Here is a 26716-nt window from a genome sequence, read left to right as displayed (position 1 = left end):
TATTTCCATGAAACGTTTGGCCAGTATAAGTCAATAAACAAGGGTTGAGACAGAGGCAATCCTGGATTATATCACTCATTTTCCTCTAAAGAGAAAACTGCTTAAAAAATTAAAATGCTGGTCTTTGCTTCACTTGAATACATTTGAATTTTAAATCTCTGCAATAATATTATTTTGCAGGAAGGATCAATACCTTTGAATCTTATCTCAAATGGACTTCAGTTTAGGGGTATTGTGAAATCTTAAGAAACCCAATAAAAATATCTAATTCATTTTCATCACGTGCACAGATAAGTGCAAATGTCAACAAATGATATGTTGTCCAAAATATCCAGTTAAATCGAGTGCATGTTCAAACATGTTATTGAAACGTGTATACTCCAAGAAGAGTGAATGAGAATCTTGTTGATAATTTCCAGGCATTATGTAAATTCTTCGTTGTGGAAGCTTTCAAACATTAGCTTCTATTTTTTTTTCTCGTTTTTATTCAATGGTAAGGGATGGTGTGGGTACCTGAATAGCATTGGATTATTTCTAAAAGTCAGAGAAACTAAATTGGAGCTTTGAGTTGCACAGTAACTTTGGATCCGTGCTGCCTTTTGAATCACTCACCTTGTGGGGAACACGGTATAAAGTGCTAGAATGATAACAGAAACATCAATTCAGCCAGGTCTGGCTCACAAAGGACTAGCTCTGTGAGGGAGGGCGAATGTTTAAAACCACAGGCCTCATCTTCATAGGGACCTTCCTTCATCAGGTCAATGGGATCAGCATGGGCCCTCACCCCGCAGCTTTCTGAGCAGGAAAGGTAACTGTAGCTAGTACCTTGGAAGCTCTTGGAGCCAGAAAGGGACTGTAGATCATATAAAGCCATCATTTTATTCTATCGCATTAACCTTTCATTCATTCCATCGTATTTATTGAGCGCTTACTCTGCAAAGCACTGTTTTAAGGGCTTGCAAAGTACAATTCAGCAACAGACACAATCCCTGCCCAACCACGGGCTCACAGTCTAGAAGGGGGGAGGCAGACGTCAAAACAAGTAAAAAGGCATCAATAGCATCAATATGATTAAATAGAATTGTAGATATATATACACATCATTAATAAAATAAACAGAATAATTAATATGTCCATATATACACAAGTGCTGTGGGGCTGCGGGGGAGAGCAGAGAGCGAATCGGGATGATGGGGAGGGGAGGAGGAGCAGAGAAAAAGGGGGCTCAGTCTGGGAAGGCTTCTGGAGGAGGTGAGCTTTCAGTAGGGCTTTGAAAGGGGGAAGTGTGCTCATTTTGGTGGATGTGAGGAGGAAGGGCATTCCAGGCCAGAGATAAGATGTGGTCCAGGCGTCGACGGCGGGACAGGCAAGAAGGAGGCACAGTGAGAAGGTTAACAGCAGAGGAGCGGAGTGTGCGGGCTGGGCTGCAGAAGGCGAGAAGGGAGGTGAGTTAAGAAGGGGCAAGGTGATAGAGAGCTTTGAAGTCAGTAGGGAGCATTCCAGGTTCTGTTTCAGATTGAATGACTGTAAAATTGCCTTTTTTTTTTTTAATAGGAGGAAAGGATCGACGAAGTGGCCTCATTTTGACAATTCCATTATGCCTCGATCAGACAAATATGGAGGAACTGAGCGTCACTCTAGACTATCTGCTCAGCATTCCCAGGTAGGTTCTGAACGTGTCTATTCTGCCACCGCAACACACTGTCATCCTTGTTAAGAAATACTCAGTGTTAAGTAGCTCAGTTTTAACCCGCTCTCTGGAGATTTGCAGCTTTAAAAGGGTTATGTAATAAATATGCATGCATCCTGAAGTCAAAAATATAACTTGCATTAATTTTGGAAAGGATGGGTCTAACAGACAGGTGCAGTAGTCAATCGATAGTATTTACTATGTGCAGAGAACTGATCTAAGTATAATGATAATAATAATCGTGGTATTTATTAAGTGCTTACTGTGTGTCAGGCACTGTACAAAGTTCTGGGGTGGATACAAGCAACTCGGATTGGACACAGTCCCTGTCCCACATGGAGCTCACAGTCTAAATCCACATTTTACAGCTGAGGAAACTGAGGCCCAATGAAGTGAAGTAACTTGCCCAAGGTCACCCAGCAGGAATGTGGTGGAGCCGGGATTAGAAGCCAGGTCCTTCAGACTCCCAAGATTGGGCTCTCTCCACTAGACCATGCAATAGGAGTTGGCAGACACAATCTCTGCCCACAAGGAATTGGAAGTATCATCCTATTTGATTTTGTGGGCTTTATTGTTTTTCATAAAAACGAATTAAATTCTTTTTAAATGAAAATCCCTTTTAACTACTTCCTTCGCCATCACCATTTAAGTTGTCTGTTTCATCTATCATCCCACAGCTTTTTAGACCTTTGGATTTAGGTTTTCATTTTTGTTCTTTGGTTTCTTTTAGCTGTAGATTTTAAAAGTTAAAAAAAAGAAAGAAAAGCATTTCCTCATCCTGGCCTTCCACTTCTCCTTCTGCTCTTCCTTCTCCTCCCTTCTTCTCTTCTTCCTCCTCCTCTCCCCACCCCATCCATGCCTTGTGTTTATGGTGCATCAGTTTTAAACCCATACCTCCCATCCTCAAATTGAAAAGTTGGCAACCCTCCCTAGTATTATCTTGTAATATTTACCTCAAAGAGAAGCCTTTGATAGGTGTTTTCAAATAGAGTATTGTTACGGAAGTCATTGAAATATCAAACTATTTTATTATATAAGTGTCTGGGGCCTGGGAATCAGAAGACCTGATTTGTTTTGTTTTGTTCTCTGTTTCCCCCTACTAGACTCTGAGCCTGTTGTTGGGTAGGGACCGTCTCTATATGTTGCCGACTTGTACTTCCCAAGCGCTTAGTACAGTGCTCTGCACACAGTAAGCGCTCAATAAATACGATTGAATGAACAGTGCTATTCCCCTATTGTGTGACCTTGTTCCAGCTACTTAATTTCTCTGTGCCACAGTTTCCTAATCTGTAAAATAGGGAGTCAGTGCCTCTTCTCCCTCCTATGTAGACTGTAAACCATGTGGGACAAAGACTGTGTCAACCTGCTAATCTTGTATCTACCCCAATGCTTAGTACAGCAGTTAACACACACAAAGCACTAAACAAATACCTCAAGTACTGTTATCATCACATCACAATCATTATTAAGAGTAAAAATATCCAAATGTTTCTAAAGTGCATCCACCCATTGTTTCCTCCGAGTAGAGAGTGCCCTGTGGTCCTGTTGTCTGGATAAATTTATTTAGAAATGCTTCTGTCTTCTTGGAACCTTAGTTGGATTATTTGTCAGCATTCAAATATGACACCAGTGACTTAAATTTACTCATGGGAGTGCACTCATAACAGTTTGAGAACTTGATTAGAAAGGTTTGTCTTAGTAAAGGAATGTGTTTAGTTCTGTGCTCAGAAATAGTTAAGCAAATATGAAAAGCAAATAAGTTGAAAATGATTAACATGTAAAAATAAATGGTTTGCCACCTCTGATGTCATCAGAGAGAAAACGAGTAAGAAATTTAATTTGGTTTCCTTTCATCTTGTAGTAGTATAGTAATGTTTATTAATGTAGCCTTATGTATTTCATTTCAATATTAAATATACATTTTTCCTTTTATGGAAGAGTAATGAAAGTATTAATATAAACAGTAAAGGGAGCTTGTAAATTTAACCAATTTCAGCTCTGCAAACAATTTTGTCCTTTTTTTAAGGAAATTAGCCTTTATATGGCCCCAAATTACAAGCTATATTGCAGCTCATGCAGTTCAAAATAAATTTTTCCAACTGTAGGAATCAGTGATGTAGGCAAAAAATATATTTCTCCCCCTCTAGTTTGTAAGCTTCTTGTGGACAGGGAATGTGTGTGTTACATTATTGTATTGTACTCTCCCAAGTACTGAGTACAGTGCCCTGCACACAGTAAATGCTCAATAAATACAATTGATTGATTGGAAGTACAAGAATTTGTCAGTTTTTGGAGTTTTGAAATAATGGCTCTGAATTTACAAGTATTTACAACTTTTTTTTTTTAACCCAACCAATCTTGCCTTGAAGGAATGCAATTAAAGTATGGATAAAAGTTTTATAAGTGCTAGCCAAGATAAATTTGGTAATATTTCATGGCCTTCATTTTGCTACAGATGGTGTTTGCAAGCTTCATTACCCTTTTTGGTCCTAATATCAAAGTTAATTTGCTACTTTTTTCAGTTTAAATATATTGCCCTGTGACATTTATTTAGTTTTCCAAGACTGATTTCTCCTCCTAGAAGATGCCAAAGAAACTGAATATGCTTGTTGCTCATTTTCAAAATATAAAATATTCTAAAAGCACTACAACCCTATAATTTGTTTCACTAGGAAGAAGATTATGGAAACACTGGACTGTAATTGCTTTAAATGTAAACTTGGAATATGGAAATAGTATATGGAAATAATATAATGTGGAAGATGAACTATTGGAAATAGTTCAACAATCTGCTAAAATATTATCAATAAAATATTTATATTTTGTATAATATTGTTGAAAGATATGACTTGACAATTCATGTGAATCAGTTGTATCAATGAAGTTAATTCAGACTTTAAAATGGCATGCTAATACCGTAAACTCATATTTATTCTTAGGGTAGTTTGAAAAGTTTGGTTAATATTTGGCTGTAAGCCCATTTGGAAAAACATTTTGAATTTAATTTTCAAGTTAATCATAACTTGAATCATCATAATCATAATCAAACAAGTGTTTGTGATTTAATTAACAAAACACAAAACATGGAAATATTACAGTAGGTAGTTAATAGGCTTCTGTTTGTCTCCAAAGGCTAAGCACAAGTGAAATTTTATTAAAATAAAAAAAAACTACAACAGAATAACCCATTACTTTTCTCATTTGAGACATAGGAAAGGCCAGAACATAAAATCAGAGTTTGAATAAACTACTGCAAATTTTTTTATAGGTTTATCCTCCAATGATGGGGGCTTTTTTGCTTTTAGAAATCAGCCTGTCTTTACAACCACCTTGATGGCAATGTGGTTCTTGTTCCACTCTGTATTTGAGCTACTTTTTAGTCAAAGTCAGTAGTATTTATTGAGCAATTTCTGGGTAGAGAATACTCATTGTACTGAGCGCTTGGGAAACTAGAAGTGGATAAGAAGATCTTGACCCTGCCTTGAAGGAACTTCCAGTCTAACAGGAAGGACCGACAGGCACACGCCATATGCAGCTCTTCAGAATAAACCTATAAAAGAACAAATAGATACACAAATTAATGTGAATTAATCTAAATTGAAAGTGTGCGCAAGTACTAGGCTATTGTGTGCTAAAAGTGGCCGAAGCTCTCACTTGGGAAGGCAGTGTTTAAAATATGGGTGTCAAAGGACCTGGGTTCCAGTCCCAACTCTGCCAATTCCTTGCTGCCTGAGCTTGGGCAAGATATTTAACGTCTCCTATAATTATAAACTATTGCTTATAATTACTAAATTCCTCCACAATATAGTACCGTCATATTAAAGACAAAAATTAAGGAACCCAGAGATTAACCGATCAAATTAGATAATTGAAATGGGTTGATGTTGTTCTCCAATTCAGATATTCCTATTGTACCGTGGTCTTGGCATAGTAGATCATATGCAGCATCCATTCCATGATATTTTTCCTATAAAGTGGGTGAGCAGTGAAAATTTCCTGTAACTAGAAATCATCATTCCTTTGGTAAAATTAAAATGCCTTACAGTTATGAATCACTCCCATATCTAGATATAGAAGAGGTTGATACCAAGTGGTTTTTAAAAGCCTAATGCTCTATATGTTTATATTTACCTTTGATGCTTGCATTTTTTAAAAGAATCATATTCAAAGTTTCCTTTTATGCATGTAAAACTATTTGTTTTTCTTCTAGTGAAAAATGCAAGGCAAGAGGATTTACTGTGATAGTAGATGGCAGAAAATCACAGTGGAATGTGGTGAAGACAGTTGTATTAATGTTACAGGTAAGTCACATTTCATTACATATTTACTATTCTATTTATTTTATTTTGTTAATATGTTTTGTTTTGTTGTCTGTCTCCCCCTTGTAGACTGTGAGCCCGCTGGTGGGTAGGGACCGTCTCTATATGTCGCCGACTTGTACTTCCCAAGCGCTTAGTACAGGGCTCTGCACACAGTAAGCGCTCAATAAATACGATTGAATGAATGAATAAACTACTTTATCAAGTCAGCCGTTTCATTTCTGGTGCCCTAAAATGTTGAAGTGGCCGTGTAGCCTAGAAAGCATGGGACTGAAAGTCAGAAAACCTGGGTTCTATTCAGTCTGTCATATTAATTGAGCACCCACTGTGTGCAGAGCACTGTACTAAGCACCTAGGAGAGTATAATACAACCATGTAACAGACACGTTCCCTGCCTGCAAATGAGCTTACGTTAGGAAGTCAGAGATAATGAATCCCAAAGTTGTTTTTATTGCTCCATCCATTTGACTTCATCGTTGCTACAGGGGAGAGGGAAGAGCAGTTGAAAGCCAAGATAAGATCATCTCAGACCAAGATTTACAGTTTCCATTGTCCAGTGATTGCATTCATGTTTAACTACTTTTTATGTTAATTAGGACATCTATAGCCTCACAAGAGGGCCACATTTCCAAAATGCACCTTTTAAAATTTAATCAGTGCTTTAAAGTTCAGAGACGTAGATCAGGGGAAAAGAATCAATTTTTCCATTTAGTAACTCTTAGTAAAATAATGCTAGGGTTAGTGGCTAATAATTTAGTAATCATTAGCAAACAGACCACGATTTGCATGAGTGAGAGACGATGGAGAGGTAGAGTCTACCTAGACTCTAGACTACCTGGACTACCTAGGTAGAGAGGAAGAAGATGGGGCGTAGAAAGATGGAGAGAGGTGACACAAAATCTGTAAATACCTGTTCTTGCTCGTCTTTAAAGTTACATGTGTGGAAAACAGAAACCTTGCATTCTGAGGAACTTAACCTAATGGGGAGATAGGTCAAAGATGAATACATTATTCATGAATAAATTGACACCAGGGAAAGTGATACTGATAAATAATGAATTGCCTAACCAATCGCAACTGAGCAGACATATCCATAAGAGCTACCCATTAAACTCTTTGTATCGATCAGATCTATTTGTAGAGTACTTACTGTGCACAGAGCTCTGTACTAAGCACTTGAGAAAGCACAGTACAATTGATTATGTAGACACAGTCCCTGCCCTTAAGGAGCTTACAGTCTAGAGGGGTAGAAAAGCCCACTAAATTCTAGCAGGTTCACTAAGAAGGCTCTCCAGCACCAGGATTCTGTTGACTGTTGTTTGGAAACTCCATCATCGGGACTGTAGCCTCTCTTTTATTTTTAAGGTGTTTAAGTGCTTACTATGTAGCAGGCACTGTACTAAGCCCTGGAGAAGATGCAAGCTAATTAGGTTCGATACCGTCCCTGTCCCCCATGGGGCTCACAGTCTAAATCCACACATTATAGATGAGGTAACTGAAGCACAGAGAAGTGAAGTGATTTGCCCATGGTCACACAGCAGACAAATGGCAGAGCTGGGATTAGAATCCAGGTCCTTCTGACTTCCAAGCCCATGCTCTTCACTAGCTCTTGCTGCTTGAGGTGAATTTACCTTAATAGGGGGTCTTAATTGAATGAACGAATGCATTGCAGGTACTGGGGAATTGGGTTTCTGTAGTGTAGTGCAATGGTTATCAAGTTCACCCAACTTGCGAAAGGTCCCTGGTTCGAAAACGGGAGGAAGCAGTCTAAGAGAAGGGAGGCCTAGTGGAAAGAATACAGGCCTGGGAGTTAAGGGGACCTAGGTTCTAATCCTGCCTCCGCCACTTACCTACTGTGTAACCTTAGGCGAGTCACTTAACTTCTCTGTGCTCCAAATTCCTTTTTGGCGAAATGGGGATTCAATTCCTGTTAGACTGTGAGTCCCACGTTCGTTCATTCGATCGTATTTATTGAGTGCTTACTGTGTGCAAAGCACTGTTCTAAACTCTTGGAATATTTATTTATTTATCTGTTTATTTAGTTTTACTTGTACCTGTCTATTCTATTTATTTTATTTTGTTAGTATGTTTGGTTTTGTTCTCTGTCTCCCCCTTCTAGACTGTGAGCCCACTGTTGGGTAGGGACTGTCTCTATATGTTGCCAGCTTGTACTTCCCAAGTGCTTAGTACAGTGCTCTGCACACAGTAAGCGCTCAATAAATATGATTGATTGATTGATTGAATAGTACACTATAACAATAGACACATTCCCTGCCCATAACTAGGGACAGGAACAGTGTCTCACCTGATTATCTTGTGTCTACTACCCCAGTGTTAGCATAATGCTTAGGACAGATCAAATGGTTAACAAATACCATTAAAAAAACAAAACTGGCCAGGTCTAAGCAACTGACGACTCTACTTTTTTGTATTTTGTAGAATGTGGTTCCAGCTGAAGTGTCCCTTGTTTGTGTAGTAAAGCCGGATGAATTCTGGGACAAGAAAGTTACACATTTCTGCTTTTGGAAAGAGAAAGATCGACTTGGCTTTGAGGTGAGTCTTGTAAAGACATTGTTGAAAACGAGAGTTGCGATTAAATGCAGGTATAATTGCTATAAAAATGTATCTTCCGTAAAGAGGGTTTATTAGTGCGTTATCCAGCGCTTAGAACAGTGCTCAGTGAAGCAGCGTGGCTAAGTGGAAAGAGCACAGGCTTTGGAGTCAGAGGTCATGGGTTTGAATCTTGGCTCTGCCAATTGTCAGCTGGGTGACTTTGGGCAAGTCACTTAACTTCTCTGGGCCTCAGTTACCTCATCTGTAAAATGACGTTTAAGACTGTCAGCCCCCTGTGGGACAACCTGATCACCTTGTAACCTACCCAGCGCTTAGAACAGTGCTTTGCACATAGTAAGTGCTCAATAAATGCCATCATTACTATTATTATGAGAACAGTGCCCAGTGCTTAGAACAGTGCTTCGCATGTAGTAAGCACTTAACAAATGCCTCCAAGTGGCGGAGGCGGGATTTGAACCCATGACCTCTGACTCCAAAGCCCGTGCTCTTTCCACTGAGCCACGCTGCTTCTCTAGCTTACATATGCTGGATCAGATTAACAGGCCTGGAGAAATTGAAATGCAAAAAGCTTTTTTTTTCCCTATCAGCAGGATGTGCACTACATCATATTTTCTTATTTTTAGATTTTTGTAGTAAGATGTTTCAGAATGTCAGTATGACTTTGCTACTGACCATATTTGATCAGCACGTGAGCCATGACTTGCTAAGAATGTAGTCATTAAGAAAGGCAGTGCATTTGATTTGGTGTGTTTGACTAAATATGGGTTCAACACCACTCCATTTAGTGGGACCTGTTAAAGTAATCTGGTCAACATATCCAATTAATCTGGATCATCCAGGTTAAAAAAATTGTTATTTTGCCTGAATTATCTGAATAATTGCCTGCACTCTCCCATTCTCTTTTCTTCTTTAGAGGCAATTGAATGTTTCTCTCAAACTTCATTTAGTACATCATCAGTAAAATCAGAGTTTATTTGGATTGTTTAGGAGGGGTCAGAGCTTTCCTTTCCTGTATTCAATCCCCTGTGTTGTTTTGTAAGATGTCGAACTACGTTAGGGCTTGTGGTAGAATACTGTTTCCATTTCCTTCATGATTCCATAAACTGTGTTTTTAAATTTTATTCCAAAGATATAGTTGCAATATGAATCTGTGGAGTTACAACTTCTGCCTTAATGTTCTTACTGTGACAGCTAGAATATTCTTTCAAATAAATAAGCAATGTGCTGTAAGTGAAAACTAGATGCGTTAATGTGGTCGGAGTAATTTTCCTTCATATAATATGTCCAGAAAAACTGGATTCAGTTTTAAGGGGCATTTTACCAGCAGTCATTAAGTGATGCTTAGAGGGTATAGCTAATTATATTCAGTATGAATGCAGGTTTAATTAACAATGTTTTCCCTTGTGTTATTTGAAATCATTTATGCTGCTGTAAGTTAACTTAGTGTGTTTGTTTCCATTCTAACTAGTTTTAAAACTGTACTTCACATGCTCTGGTATCAATCTGCAGGTCTAGTTTTTAGTGGAGTAGAATTTTTGGTTGGGTTTTAATTGTGTGTAACACTGTGTGGCTCTCTGCTCACGTATACCCCACTGAGAGCATGGCAGAGAGCAAGCAGAGGGGCAGAGGGCAAATCATTATCACTTTAATCGATTTTTTGATGGTATTTGTTAAGCACCTATGTACCAGGCACTGTACTAAGCACTGGGGTCGATACAAGTTAGGTTGGACACATTCCCTGTCCCTTATGGGCCTCACAGTTTTGATCCCCATTTTCCAGATGAGGCAACTGAGGCCCAGAGAAATTAAGTGATTTGCTCAAGGTAACACGGCAGACAGGTGGCGGAGCCGGAATTAGAACCCAGTCCTTTTGACTCCAAAGCCCGAGCTCTATCCACTGGGCCACACTGCTTCTTGGTTGCTTGTGATTTCAAGTCCTGGTCGAGTGTCTGCAGCAAACATCTCGTAAGCAAAGCAAACACAAATAGCAGTGTTCTTCTGAATGTGTGTGTGTGAACTGGGTATGTCAAACATTGTTCCAGATGGCAGCAAGACCTAGAACCATATGAATGTACCCACACACCTATCACTGACACCCCGTAGATCATCACTGTAAGCGGCTTGTTTTGGTGTTCTGCAAGAGAAACACCCATGCTCTCTGACTATCATCTTGTGGACAGAAGACTGAGAACTGAGCTGGTGCTTTTATGACACTGCCATTGTAAGCCACTCTTTAAAACGCATAATGCTAGAGCTTTGACTCTGGCTACCCAAATACTGTGAGTTAGCCAAGAGAATAGACCAGCTTCTTGACTCATTCTCATTTTTTTTTTATGGCATTTGTTCAGCATGTACTATGTGCCGGACATTGTACTAAGTGTTAGGGTAGATACAAGCTAATCGAGTTGGACACCTTCCCTGTCCCATAGGTGGCTCACAAACTTAATCCCCATTTTACAGATGAGACACCTGAGGCCCAGAGAAATTAAGTGACTCAATCAACCAATCAGTCGTATTTGTTGAGTGCTTACTGTGTGCAGAGCACTGTACTAAGCGCTTGGGAAGTACAAGTTGGCAACATATAGAGACAGTCCCTACCCAACAGTGGGCTCACAGTCTAAAAAGTGTCGCCCTACGACAGACAGGTGGAGGAGCCGGGATTAGAATTCAGGTCCTCTGACACCTAGGCCCATGCTCTTTCCTCTAGGTCACCCTGCCTCTCAATTTTATAATTTGTAGCAATTCATGGAGTGCTTCTAAAGCTCTACAAAACTCACTCCATGTACTTAAAACAACTCTATTTGTAGAATTATTTAATATCTTCCTGAGATCACCTTTGTGGATTGTTCAAAGTATTCTCATATTCTAACAGCACAGGTCTTGAGGCTGCAAGATTAGTAATCGAGGATAAAACATATCTCCAGGTGTCCTTGTCTTGGCCAAAAGAAACCACCAAGACTGATTACATGAAGCTGAGACTGAAGCCAGGGGGCTGCTGGAGATCTTGTATAATCAGCATTGATCATGGATCAACACCAGGAACTCTGATGCCAAAGAAAACAAACACCAAAGCTGGTCTATTAGCATACCAAGAAATTAGTACATGCTCAGCTATGCTGTATGAAGTAGTAATAGATGGGAATAACTGAGGAGCTTCAGTCTTGATTGCTGATCAACCCTGCCGCATTCCTAGGTCAGGAGGCTAAACATTTCCACAAAAATCTCAAATGCCCATCAACAATCTGGGATACCATTACAGAGGATTTGGACCTGTTTCCTGTAGAATGTAAGCTTGTTATGGGCAAGGAACATGTCTTCTAATTCTGTTGTATTGCACTCTCCCAAGCGCTTAGTACAGTGCTCTCTCTGCACATAGGAAGTGCTCGATAAAACGTCACTGATTGATTCCTCTGATTAACTGCCAGGCTTATCCACCAACCCCATGTGACAGGAAAGCTGCTAGTCCAGAAGGCATTCCTGTGCCAGTGTTCATTCAGTTGCAATTATTGAGCACTTACTGTGTGCAGAGCACTGAACTGAGCGCTTGGGAGAGTACAATATAACGATAAGCAGACACATTCCCTGCCGGCGTTCCAAGGTGGCGGGTTAAAGCTCACTAAACAATGTTTCTAGCTGCATTCTGGGAATGGGAAGAAGTCTGCAAGTGTTCAGAAGTGTGCATGTGTCCATTTGGAAGAAACGACAACTGTGTCTTGTGGGATATCTCTCCTGAGCACCACTGGCACTTGTACTTAACTTGTACTTACCAAGCGCTTAATACAGTGCTCTGCACACAGTAAGCGCTCTATAAATACGATTGATTGATTGGTATGGTTCTAGCCAGAATAATGTTGAATTGTCTCTCTGACCTCTGTGGGGAAAAAAATCCTTGCTGAAAGCCAGTGCAGCTTTCAGTCCAGACACATAGAGCTGACATGATCATTGCACTCATCATTTCCCACCTGCTGATGGGATGCCTGCCTGTATCTACTCCAGTTCATTCTTCACTCTGCTGCCCGGATTATTTTTCTGAAAAACAGTTCAGTGCACACCTCCCCTCTCCTCATAAACCTCCATCCACCTCTGCATCAAACTGAAACTCATTACCAAGCGCTTAGTACAGTGCTCTGCACACAGTAAGTGCTCAATAAATATGATTGAATGAATTACCATTAGCTTTAAGGCACTCAATCATCTCTCCCCCTCCTACCTTACCGAACCCCCAACTACAACCCAACTTACACTGTCCCCTCGCCTACTGACAACCTGTTCACCATACCTCAAGCTCATCTATCCAACAACTGACCCCTTGTTCCAGTTCTCTCTCTCTGTCTCGCCTGGAGCTCCGTACCCTTTCATAGCTGAATTCACCACTCTACCTTCCAAGCCCTCTTATAAACACACTTCCTCCAAGAGGCCTTCCAGGATTAAGCCCTGTATTTCATCTATCTGCCTTCCCTTCTGTGTCTGCTATGAACTCAGCTGGTTACCTCTTAAGCACTTCGATACTCACCCCAATCCCACAATATTTATGTCCAGAAACTTCATCATTTGACTAAAAGCACATAGCAATCATTAATTTTCATGAACAATGTCATTCAAATCAGGATTCATAAATACAAAGTATTTCCCTTTACTGTTTATTGTTAGTAATGGAAAGCTTACATGAAACAACTCCTTGTTCCTCTTTAAGTCCAAAGAATTCTGGGACTTGATTGTCCAGTTCCTCTGTGGAAACAGGCTCTAAAATGTTTGATTCATTGTTATTATTGATGACCTCTAAACATTTCTTTCCGATTGTGGTCACGATTGCCATTTTATTTGAGTATTCATGTTAACTCTTCAGTCAGTCTATACATTTATACATTAATCTCTCATTGATTTCAAATATATTTTTGAATTTTCAATACCTTTAGCATTCCTCAAAGCTACTTCTTGAAAGTTTTTTTTTTTTTTCTTTTCTGAATTTCTGGGTTGGTGAATATTTAGTGAGCACTGTCTTTGTTTAGCCTAGCTCATTTCTTTTCCCCTCTAGATTGTAAGATCTGGTAGGACCATGCCTACCAATTCTGGTATTTTTTACTGTACTTTCTCAAGCACCTAGTACAGTGCTCTGCACACTGTAAGTGCTCAATGAATACAGTTAATTGATTTTTCCAAATGGCTTTCTCAGTCTTGTTCAGTCATTTGTGCAGTCCAAATTGCTGTTAGAAAGCTATTTTGAAAGAGTCATTTTCTGCCATAACACTCTGAAATACACTGTTTTTTGTATTTGCAGAAAAATCTGGACCTCTAGTGTGACTATTCTAAACGTTTCCCTGTTGGTCTGAAAAGGCTGTATTCTGTTATCTGAGTTTTACTTTCTTTCTGACTTTAAAAAACAAAACAAACGATCCCACTTGCAAGCAAATAACCCATTTCCCAGCTCCTTCTTTCCACCCCTAGAAAAATTGGTCCTCAATCTGAGACACCGGAAGGCGAATCCATTAACTCTACACTGAATCCTTTATGCTAACTTAAATCTGGCCTTTTATAGTGTTGGCAACAAGGCCCTCTTTCCTGTGAAGATTGTTTCTAAAGAAACCAGTCAAATTAATAGAAAACTTTTGGAGAAAATTACTTAGTGCAGTGATGTGTGGAGACCAGTTCCAACATAATAAACTTTTTATTTATAAAATTAGTTAACTATATTTACCCATGAGTCATTTGATTGTCTAAATGCCTTTTAATATGGAATTAGGATTCTGCTTCAGGCACTGGATCTAACCCTGGCCTGTTAAAGGGGTTGCCAATCGTTTCAACAGTTTAGTCAGCTAAATAAAGCAGCCTTTATTCCTATAAGATAAAGAGTTTACTTTACAAGGTCTTTAACTTCTAGTATTCCTCTCAGCCCTGCTGCTGATGTCATTCTGAGGTGTCAAGGAGGAAGCCAAAGGCAAGTGGCGGGTGAAGGGGCTTGAAAATTCCTCTTTACGTTTTGCCTTCTAGCTCCTCTTAACAGCATAAATAAAAATAGAATTATCCACCCCCAGACACGATTGCTTCTCACATAAAGTTCTATAATTTGGCAAATACAATTATGCAGAAAAATCCCCCAGAATCTTGACGCCAGCAACTGGGGAAGTGCACAGTTGACAGTTTATTCACCTTCCTCAGGAATGAGGTCGAAATCTCACCAGGGTTAAAAAAAAAAAAAAAGGCAGTGAGGTGCCTCCATTTTCACATCAGCACTCAACCTTTATTTTTGAAGATTGTGGTGGTTTTAATCAATCAATGGTATCTTATTCAGTGCCTCCTGTGTGCAAAGAACTGTAATAAGCATTTGGGAGAGTACAACCTGCTTTGTTTCGGTCTTGATAAAAAATTGCGTAAACTGATGTACAAGTACCACCTGTGTTTCTGGTGTATAAATCTCTGTGGGGAAGCATATAGGTATGGGGCAGAGGGAAAAGTAATATGTGTATTAGCTCTTGTGTCAGGGGAAAAAAGCACATTTTTCATTGTTGTTTTTTTTTCTATTGGTATATGTTAGGGCCTTATTATATGCCAGGCACTTTACTAAACTCTGGGATAGATACAAAGTAAGCAGATTGGACACAGTCCATGTCCCGAATAGTGCTCACCATCTAAATCCCCATTTTACAGATGAGGTAACTGAGGCAAAGTGAAGTGATGTGTCCAAGACCACACAGCAGACAAGTGGTGGAGCTGGGATTAGAACCCAGGTCCTTCTTTCTCCCAGCCCCATGTTGTATCTGCTAGCCCACACTGCTTCTTTTTTCTGATGGGTAAAGAAAGCATTCTCACGGTAATGAAGTAAATGATTATTTTGTCTGAGGGCATTTGTCTGGTAATACCAATGTTTGACAGTCCCTTCCACATCTTGTATATGTGAAGATTGTCCCATTGTAGATCGTCACATTTATTAACCTGGCAGCGTTTTTATTTTTTCTCTGTTTCATGATCTTCCTGAAGCTTCTGTTCCAAGACTGACCCGCCCTTTATAATTCCTGAATGCCAGGTTGATCTCTCCTCTGCAGCTGTCTCCCAACAGGCGAAGGCTAGCTATCATTTGAGGTTTTCCTTCATTGTGTCATTAAATGTCCACCCTGTTTCTGCTCTCTAAAGAGCAGCTTCTTAGGTTTTCTGCCTTTATCCATTCTCTGTGTCCTTCCAGAAAAGGTGAGATGGAACAACTTGGTTTTGGTGCTGGTGGACATATTGCATTTAGTAAACACTCAGTAAGTTCCACTGATTGATTGATTGAGCTTTGGCATCTCCTATTTTGTCACTGAATGTTACCAAGAACACACAGGCGGTAAAAGTAGCATTTGTCATAGATCTTGGTCTCACAGCCATAGAGACTGAATTTGATCAGCATCTTAAAATGGTGCCACACTCTATCTCCAAAAGGATATCAGAGTCGACTTGATTCCATTTTCTACTTTGTTCATTCTTGTTCCTGGCTTGTTTCAAGTAGAATTCAGATCTAGCATTCAAATTGTCACAGACAATCAAAAAGTGGTAATTCAGTGCTTATTGTGTGCAGAGCACTCTACTGAGTGCTGGTGGAAGTATAACAGATATCATCTGTTGCCAACTTGGCAACTGTGGCATATGTTGCCAACTTGTACTTCCCAAGCGCAGTGTCCTGCACACAGTAAGTGCTCAATAAATGCGACTGAATGAATGAATATCATCCCTCCTGCAGTCTAGAGCGGGAAGCAGACATTAAAAATGGGGAAAGGCAGAGTATAAGGATATGGACATTTTCAAATCAGGTGTATATCCTAAATTAACTTCAGCAATTATCCAAAATGGGGGAATCAAACTGTGACAATACTCTTAAGTCAGTTGATAACATACAGTTGTCACTTGAAGTAGGCATATTATAAAATTCACTGCCATTAGATGTACCGATAGTTAAAAAATGACTCCGATGTTCAGTACCTTATTTCTTTTTATGTTTTAAGTAGTATCGTTGAGTGAATTAAACTACTTTAGGTGTGTTTATAAATAATATTTTCCCTGCTGTCCTCATAAAATACTTGAGAGAATTGTCAAGACTGATGCTCAGAAAATAGTGCCTCTGCGTTCCTAAATCACCTGAAGGAAGTTGTTGAGTATTTGATAAAGCAGACTTTAATAAGGGATTCATCAAGAATAATAATAATTGTGGTATTCATTAAGTGCAGTATTGGAATAGTTACCAGATAATTAGGTTGGACTGCCCCTGTCCCACAATGGGACTCAAAAGTCTAAGTGGGAGAAAGAATAGCTGTTGAATCCCCATTTTACAGAAGAGGAAACTGAGGCAGAGAGAAGTTGTGATTTGTCCAAGGTTACAGAGACAAGTGGAAGAGCCTGGATTAGAACCCCAGTTCTCTGACTCCCAGGACTGTGCTATTTCCACTAGGCCATGCAGCTTTAAATCTGAATGGCTTATTTTACAGACTGTATTTTACCTCTTCAGCTATCGGACTGAACAATTCAGTTACTACTTCTAAGACAGAGTATTTGATTCAAGCATGACAGAGTGGAGCAAAGCATTTAATTGGCCTCTTTTCCCTTTGTGATAGCTGTAAATAAACTACTGAAGCACATAAATATGCTCAGGATTATATTTGCTTGCATAATTGTGCCAGTTTTCGGCATAATTTATCCAACCCCAAGCCAGGGGAGAGGCTGTTATGTGGGAAATTATCTCTGGCAAAAGAGGAGCAGGAGAAAAAGAGATTTAAAAAAGGAAGGAGGGGAGAAGGAAGAGGAAAGTTAAAGGCACTTGAGATTGTTTCTGTAACTTTTCATTCATTCATTCAATCATATTTATTGAGCACTTATGTGCAGAGCACTGTACTAAGCACTTGGGAAGTACAAATCAGCAATATATAGAGATGGTCGCTACCCAGCAACAGGCTCACAGTCTAGAAGGGGGAGACAGACAACAAAACAAAACTTCTGTTTCACTCTCCCAAGTGGTGCATACAGTGAGGAAATTATAAATATGGAGTTCATATAAGGTTGGCATATTTGAATGTCTGTATGTGCTATATCGCTTTGGATCCTTTTGCTAATTTTGAAAGCATGTGAAATTGCTTGGTGCTTGAGTACTGTTAGCTGCTCTTAGAGACAAGTTGGCTTTTTAACATTACCAGATTGCTAGATCTGATGTTAAGAAACGTATCTGAATACTTTTCCAACATTCCACTTTCTTCTTATGTTGAAAATGGGGAATGGGTTTATAAATGGTGTTTAATGTGTGAATTTTAGAGTTCCGATTACCGAAAACAATCTACAACCGTTGGAAATAGGCCTGGGTTTTGTTGCATTTCTAAATAAATACCATGAGAGCAGGCAAAAGAGAGAGAGTGCCAGAGAATGTACATGTAATCCTTCCTGTTAAAAGACACCGCAAACAGTCAAGTTCAGCTGTACATGTGTAGTGTGTGGTTGAACAAAGCCAGTTCAGGACTTAAAGCCTCAACCACACATACACACACAACCGTTCTTTGTTGTGTCATTGACTGTCGTTCACTTCATGTTACTCAATATTGACCTTAATACATAACTCAGTAACGGAACTCTCCATCGGTACTTAAATGAAATCCCAATTTTTGAAAAATTCTATGTTTGATGGAGGTGTATAAAATTTCAGTTGCACGTGTACTGTCGTTACAGGTCATTTTAGTGTCTGCCAACAAATTGACGCGCTACATAGAGCCTTGTCAGTTGACAGAAGATTTTGGTGGAAGTCTTACCTACGATCACATGGACTGGTTAAACAAGAGATTGGTAAGTATCGTTAGAATGAGAAATGGTTTGAAGTCATCTAGGCTGTAAGCTTGTTATAGGCAGGGAAAGTGCCTTTTTATTGTTGTATTGTACTCTTCCAAGTGCTTAGTACAGTGCTCTGCCCACAGTAAGCACTCACTGAATACGATTGAATGAATAAGTGAAAATCCACTGAATGAAAGTTTCCCTGACTAAGCCCTCATTTCCTCTTCTCCTACTCCCTTCTAGGTCGCCCTGATTTGCTCCCTTTATTCACCCCTCCCTCAGCCCCACGGCACTTATGTACATATCCCTAATTTATTTATATTTATTAATTTCTGTCTCCCCTTCTAGACTGTACACTCATTGTGGGCAGGGAATGTGTCTACCTACTATTATTAGTAATAATAGTAATAATAATTATGGTACTCATTAAGCACTTATTATGTGCCAAGCACTGTTCTAAGAAGTTGATCAGGTTGGACACAGTTCCCTGTCCCACGTAGGGCTCACACTCTTAACCCCCATTTTACCGATGGGGTAGCTGAGGCACAGAGAAGTTAAGTGACTTGCCTAAGATCACACAGCAGACATGTGGCAAAGCTGCTATTAGAAACCAGGTCCTTCTGAGTCTCCGGGCCATGCTCTATCCACTAAGCCAAGCTGCTTCCACTACAGTGCTCTACACACTGTAAGCATTTAATAAATGTGATTAAGGCTCAGTGCAGCATAATTTAACTATCAAGTTTGGTTTGTAAAAGAGAATTTTAATAGGACGTTGAGATGTTCAGTTAATCCTTTATCCTACTTTCAAGCAAGACATCACTTAAACTATTCCAGAAGAGAGAGACTGTTTAAAAAAAAAACCCAGAGAAGTAGTTTTTTTCAACTTCCCTCACCAACCTTCTCCAATGTCTGAAAATCTCAGGCAGTAAACTCTTCTTTATATTTGTAGTTTAAACCCACTTCTCTTGTTAGGTCCTCTGTTTAGCTAGTAAACAGATGGTAACTTGTATTTATATTCAATTTCTTGAGCACAATATTGTGGAGTTTTGTTTAATGTTTTACAGCATATCCTGTGCTCCACATCTCTTTGTCAGGCGCAAAAGAGAAACCAAGGTTTAAGAGGAAACACACCTCTATATTAATAAGCAAATGCAGCAGTGAGGTATCAAAATATACTGAAATGAGACACCAAACTGAAGCAAACAAATAATCAAACAAAGCCAAAGTAATCAGCACGGATAGACAGAGACCAAAAGGTTTTTGTGTGTTGTCAACTAAGCCGACATTTGTTGAGTTCAGAATACACTAATTTTTGAAGAAAAACTCATTTCCACTATCTCATTTTATTCAAATGAAGTCATAATGTTATAGGATTTATCAGAGTATGTGAAGTAGATATTGAATTTATGTCAAGAATTCACCAAGGCAGAACAAATGGGGCTTGAATAAAACTCATTGGCAGAAACATAATTAGAGAGCCATTTGGTAATAAATATTCCAGAGTGTGTATGCATTCTTTTAAAACTTGTTTGAAGACTTGATTTCTTTTTTCTTTTTTTTTTAAACTAATTTTTAGTATGACTGGAGGTTTAGGGGAAAGTTAATTTGGAAAGGATGAAGAGTGAGAGCTGGAATGTAGCAAGTAAAGAGAACGGAGTTTAAAAAATTTGAATTGACTCGCCAATATTTTTGTAAAAGAGCTGTTGTATTTAGGTGATTCATGTAGGGTCTTTGGAATTAAGTATTGAATTCATTTTATTCTAATCCCAGCTCTGGCACTTGTCTGCTGCATGACCTTGGGTGAGTCACTCACTTCTCTGCACCTCAACTCCCTCATCTGTAAAATGGGGATTAACACTGTGAGCTCCTTTTGGGACTGGGACTGTGTCCAATATAATTATCTTGCATTTATCCCAGTGCTTAGTACAGTGCCTGGCACATAATAAGCACTTAAATACCATAAAAAAAAATTAGGTTTTCCTGTATACCCACACCTATGTCTTCAGATATAATGGAAAAAAAAGGGAAGATTGTCATATAAAATTCACATAGCTCCAACTCACTGTTTAGGAACAATCAGTTAGTCATATTTGAGTGTTTACTGTGTGCAGATAATATTTCTTAGCACTTACTCTGTTCCAGGCACTGTACTAAGCTCTGGGGTGGATACAAGCAGTCCCTGTCCCATATGAGGCTCACAGTCTTAATCCCCATTTTACAGACGAGGGTACTGAGGCACAGAGAAGTTAAGTGAAGTAAAGCAGGTTGCTCAATGTCACGCAGCAGACTGATGGTGGAGCCAGGATTAGAACTCAGGTCCTCTGATTCCCAGACCTGTGCTCTTTCCACTAGCCATGCTGCTTTTCTATTGAAACCATCGGAGTAATAAGTAAATATGGCTCTTGTTCAATGCTTACTGTATGCCAAGCACTGTACTGAGCACCGGGATAGATACAAGATAATTGGGTCATATACTGTACAATGTTTCAACCCTTCAGGCATTTTTGGCAGAAACCAGGGATAAAACGTGCTCTAATTTTAAAAGTTTGCCTTCTTGGTGATGTGAAATGCTACCTTTGTCAGGAGGTCTTTGCAATCTACAAGATACATTTCTGGATATATTGTAGTGGAAAGTACCATAATCCTCTATAGAGCTTTCTAAATGTCCTGTAGGAATTCTTTTTTCCTGTTGCCACTTATAACAGCCTCTGAAGGTGGTTCAAGTTGTGACTACTCGCGGAAACCTAGCTGACCTGGAATCTTGTTTTTTTTCCCCCTTTCTAATGGTTGCAGCCTAGAACATTCTTGATTATTGAGGAGCTGCAGAAAGGATTAATCTAAATAGTTTGAACTCATTTTTCATTTTGTTAGGTCTTTGAGAAGTTTACAAAGGAATCAACATCTTTGCTAGATGAGTTGGCGCTAATTAATAATGGAAGTGATAAAGGGAATCAACAGGAGAAAGAAAGGTATGTGGGGACATTTTATATTTTGCTACATTTATCTGGCCTTAGGTGGTATGTCCACTATACTGTTTTATCACTTAGCTTTTGAGAAGAATCCACTGTCAGATACTTCAGTAGATTAACTTTCAAATTAAAGGGAATTACTTTGTGCTGTGCAGGATTTAGGCGTTTGGGCCAGTAATATAGCAGTGTGGCCTAGTGGAAAGAGTACAGGTCTGATAGAAGACCTGGAATCAAATCCTGGCTCTACCGCTTGCCTGCTGTGTGATCTTGAGAAGGTCACTCAACTTCTCATTGCTGCAGTTTCCCCGTCTGTAAAATGGGGATTCATTATCTGTTCTCCCTCATACTTAAACCGTGAGCCATTTGTGGCACCGGGGCTGTATCTGATCTGATTATCTTGTATCTACTCCAGTGTTTAGTACAGTGCTTGGCACACAGCAAACACCTAACAAATACCACAATTAACAGTAATAATAAAAAAATCATTTCTGATTGGTACCTCTTGTTTACTTTGAGGGAATATTTAATTTTAACAGTTATGATTGGAAGACCTCTTTGGTTATTTTCTATGATGTATTTTGTTTAGCAAAGAATATTAATAAAGTGCTTGTTCTAAGTTAACAAATAAATTTTAAAGTCATTAAAATTTACTTGGCAGTTTGGATGTGGCAAATGATTTGTGTCATTTTTTTTTTCCCCACTGTGTCCAGTTTGGAAAAATCTACGATTTCCTGAGTGAGGGCTAAGTGATTGAGATTGTCAGATTTCCGTCATAATTTATGACCATACCACTGTTCACTGTCGCTATCTACAAACGGATTGAATTTCCTCCCTTCTCCTGAAGCATACATCCATGCCTTTGTTGCAGCTCTCTCCCCCAAACCCAACTCCACCTCACCTCTGTCCCTCTACCGATTTTGCACCATTACCCCCCCAGTTCAGAACTCCCTCTTCAGTCCACTTCCTCCATTCCTGCATAGATACTCCAGGGAATTGTCAGGAGAAATCTAAACCTGAGGCCAAATTCTGCCACTTCAAATTCCCCCTCACTTTAAAAAAAAATGGTATCTGTCAAGCACTTATTATGTGCCAGGCACTATACTAAGCATTGGGGTGGGTACAAGGAAATCTAGTCGGGCACAATTCCTGACCCACATGGGGCTCACAGTTCCAATCCCCATTTTCTGGTTAAGGTAACTGAGACCCAGAGAAGCAAAATGACTTGCCCAAGGTCACACAGCAGACAAGTGGGGGAGGCTGGATTAGGACCCATTACCTTCTGCTTCCAGACCCATTCCCTATCCACTCCGCCATGCTGCTACTATAGCATCCTTCTCACTGGCCGCTAACCTCTTCCCCACCCTCGTGCAGCCCATATAGATCACTGCTTGCATCAGTCACTTTCCTGAACCACTGGTAGCCCACCTCTCCACTCCTCAAAGACCTCCAGTGGTTACCAACTGCCCCACATCCAATTTCCAGGCTGTACCCCCATCTGTCTCCATCTTACGGATGTATCAACTTGCTTCCCCTGCTTGAACTCCCAATCTTTGGTCCTCCCAGTCTCACCTTCTACCCGACACCTGCTCTCAACTCCCCTGCTTACTGTGTGTCGAGCACTGTACTAAGCACGGAGGGAGTTCTGAGATAATCAGATAGGCACAGTTCCCCTCTCCATGCAGGACTCACAGTCTAAGGGGAGAGAACGAATGTTTCATCCCCATTTTGTAGGTGAAACTGAGCCATAGGGAAGGTAAGTGACTTGCCCAAAGGCACTCAGCAGAGAGTGGCAGAGCTGAGATTAAAACCCAGGTCCTCTGACCTCCAGGCCTGTGCTCTTTCCACTAGGCCACACTGCTTCTCTGTTCCCCTGGGTAGAAAAAAAAGTCCCTCCTTAACCCCCCACCTAAGCCCCAACTCACCACATCTTCCAACCTCTGAAAATCCTACCATCTCCAGGAATCCTTCTTTAAAACTGATGCACCAATTGATTCATTTTTTTCCTCTCCCAGGTAATATCCTCCTAAATACCACTTCATCATCAATCGTATTTATTGAGCGCTTACTGTGTGCAGAGCACTGAACTAACTGCTTGGGAAGTACAAGTTGGCAACAAAACGCTTCAGCACTCATGCACATTCATTTACATGCTCTGCTATTTAAGCACTTAGTTTTTCACCTATCCAACTGTACGTTGACTTTTCCTTCCTGTCTGCAAATTATTTTGTATCTCTTACCCCCGTTAGATTTTATTTATTAGGATTGTGTCTTATCTATATCATTCTCTCTCTGGTGCTCAGTAAAATGTTCTGCATGCTGCGGACTCTCAAAAAATACTGTTGGTTGATTGACTGATCTCTAGGTATGGATTAGGTGATTTTGAGACAAGGTAACTCTTTCGTGCCTCCTGGTAGCGTTAGGTCACTAGAGAAGTAGCTTTTAACGTCAATTTAAAAGAGTCCAAAAGCACCAAACTCGTCTGGCCTTAAAAAATGCTCTTATTTTTATCAAGATGGATCATTCTGTCCTACTTTAAGCAAATATTCAATGATTCCAGAGATCTCTTCTAGTGGAGAAGCAGCATGTCTCAGTGGAAAGAGCCCGGGCTTTGGAGTCAGAGGTCATGGGTTCAAATCCCGGCTCTGCCAATTGTCAGCTGTGTGACTTTGGGCAAGTCACTTCACTTCTCTGAGCCTCAGTTACCTCATCTGTAAAATGGGAGATTAAGACTGTGAGCCCCCCATGGGACAACCTCATCACCTTGTAACCTCCCCTGCGCTTAGAACAGTGTTTTGCACATAGTAAGTGCTTAATAAATGCCATTATTATTAGTATATTTGAATTATTTGCATAATTAAGACTAAAACAAATTTGCTGGAATAAATGAGCACACTAATGGTTGGAACATTGTGGCCTTAATTTAAAGTAATGATATTTAATAATAATGATGGTATGTGTTAAGCGCTTACAATGTGTTAAGCACTGTTCTAAGTGCTGGGGTAGATACAAGCTAATCAGGTTGGACACTATACACTATTCATTTGCCTCTGCTTCTCTAATATGATGATGTTGATTGATAATATAAATTGGCACGATGTACAGTGAGGAAAATTTTCAGTTAGATGCATATACATTAGCCATTTATCTGTTTTCAAATAATATAACAATTGTATTGACTTAAGTAGAAATTAATTGTAGAAAACATACAATTACTCTTTTTCTCTGTGGGTAATTTCCAGGTCTATGGATTTAAACTTCCTTCCATCAGTGGATCCCGAAACAGTTTTACAAACAGGTAAGGCAAAATGTTGGCAATTATTGTTATATTTGCCAAGTTATTTCCTTCCTACTGCAAATGGGGAGTGTGTGTGGAAGAAAAGAAGATTGGAAGATGTGCATAGGCCCTGGGAATTTACTGCAAGAAGAGAGAGTCAAACTGAAAGTGGCTTCTTTTCAGGATGGTAATGGAACAGGGCTTAAAGGCTTTTAGGAGGAAATGGGGTGGAGTTTTCTGGCAGACAGATTTAAGCATCCCTAAGCTGTCGTGGCAGGAGAGATGTTAAGCCTGAGAAGCAGTGGCACTTCTTATCTGTGTATATAAAATTAAAGTACCCATTATTATTATGTAAATTAGTTATGACAGTTGTCAGCTGTGTGACTTTGGGCAAGTCACTTAACTTCCCTGTGCCTCATATACCTCAAATGTAAAATGGGGATTAATACTGTGAGCCCCCTGTGGGACAACCTAAGCACCTTGTAACCTCCGCAGCACTTAGAACGGTGCTTTGCACATAGTAAGCGCTTAATAAATGCCATTATTATTATTAGGTGTTTTTCGTGATCAAGGTTGATATGTGTTGCTGTGGTGGTCCAGTGGGAGCATCCTTGAAGGTTTTCATGTTCTGTTAAAGTTCTGCTCAGTTATAGGAGGGGTTTCCAGGATTAAGAGGCTTTATCTGACATTGGATCCTTTCTCAAATTCAAATTTTTGCCTGGTTGGTTCAGCAGGGTGGTGTTTTATTTGCTTCCCCAAATCATGATGGAACATAGAAATTCCCAAACTGTGATGGGGGGCAGTGCGGGGGGCGGAGGGGGGGGGCGGGGGGAGAGAGAAAATATGAAATGTGAGAGAATGAATTATTCTTGGTTCTTTTCCTTTGGAAATAGAGATGGCCATCTTACTTCCCTTCCTCCTCCCCCTTTTTGGGTTCAAGCCCTTCTCTTCCGTTGGAATTGTATTATACTTTCCCAAGCACTAAGTACAGTGCTCTGCACATGGTGAGCATTCAGCAAATACCATTGATTGGGACATGGCCTAGTGGAGAGAACACAGGCCCTGGAGTCAGAAGGACTTGGGTTCTAATTCCGGCTCTGCCAATTGCTTGCTGTGTGACCTTGGGCAAGTCACTTAACTTCCCCGTGCCTCAGTTTTCTCAACTGTAAAATGGGGTTACCAGTTCTCCCTCTTACCTAGATTGTGAGCCCATGCAAGACAGGGCCTGTGCCTGACCTAATTAACTTGTATCTACTCCAGCAGGAAGGACGGTGCTTAACGTGTAGTAAGTGCTTAACAAATACCATAAAAAGAAGTCCTGAAAATTCCGCCAGTATTCTAGCCTCCAACTTCAATAATAATATTAATGGTGCTTTTTGTTAAGCACCAAGCACTGTACTGAGCGCTGGGGTGAATACAAGCAACTCAGTTTGGACACAGTCCGTATCCCATGTGGAGCTCACAGTCTCAATCCCCATTTTCCAGATGAGGTCACTGAGGCCCAGAGAAGTGAAGTGACTTGCCAGGTTCACACAGAAGACAAGTGGTGGAGGCGGGATTAGAACCCATGACCTTCTGACTCCCAGGGCTGTGCTCTAGCCACTAGGCCAAACTGCTTCACACCCTCTTCTCTTCTGTAAGACAAGCCCCAACTTTGTGCTGAACCAGTGGAAATTGGCTCAATCCCAGAGAACTTCTCGGAGGAAAATTTAGAACAACTGAATCCCACATCTGTCGCAAGCTTCCTTTCATCTCTGAGAAAGCTACACTTCGATTGCTAGCCTTTAAGCCCCTTGACGGCAATATCTTTCAACTGTTTTGTACTCTCCCAAGTGCTTACCGTGGGGCTGTTCACTAAGTAAGCAGTCAATAAATATCGTTGCTTGATTGATCCTTGCATTATTTCGGTGTTTTTGTTCTATTATGAAACTGCGATTGTGTCGGTTTTTTCACATTTAATTTTCTTGGAGGATGGATCACTTTCCTCACTGTGGGCAGGGAATGTGTCTACCACCTCTGTTACGTTATTATTTTGAATTCTCCGGAGCACTTAGTACAGTGCCCTGCACCCAATAAGCACTCAAGCACTACAATTGATTGATTTTCTGTGAAT

At 40.0% G+C, this 26716-nt stretch overlaps 1 protein-coding gene across 3 annotated transcripts in view; it reads left to right on the top strand.

Moving 5' to 3' along the window:
• The window catches only part of SESTD1 (SEC14 and spectrin domain containing 1), an 85346-nt gene that overhangs the window by 28754 nt on the left and 29876 nt on the right, over positions 1 to 26716 (top strand). For all 3 annotated transcript variants that reach the window (XM_038751396.1, XM_038751394.1, XM_038751395.1), the window contains exons 3-8: positions 1555 to 1663; positions 5901 to 5991; positions 8449 to 8562; positions 18262 to 18375; positions 21232 to 21329; positions 24569 to 24624. In XM_038751396.1, the coding sequence (XP_038607324.1) occupies positions 1555 to 1663; positions 5901 to 5991; positions 8449 to 8562; positions 18262 to 18375; positions 21232 to 21329; positions 24569 to 24624 (582 nt within the window). The remainder of the gene's footprint in view (positions 1 to 1554; positions 1664 to 5900; positions 5992 to 8448; positions 8563 to 18261; positions 18376 to 21231; positions 21330 to 24568; positions 24625 to 26716) is intronic.

The sequence above is a fragment of the Tachyglossus aculeatus genome, chromosome 9, assembly GCF_015852505.1.
Source record: "Tachyglossus aculeatus isolate mTacAcu1 chromosome 9, mTacAcu1.pri, whole genome shotgun sequence".
NCBI lineage: Eukaryota > Metazoa > Chordata > Mammalia > Monotremata > Tachyglossidae > Tachyglossus > Tachyglossus aculeatus.
This window is presented reverse-complemented; position numbering and strand designations above follow the sequence as displayed.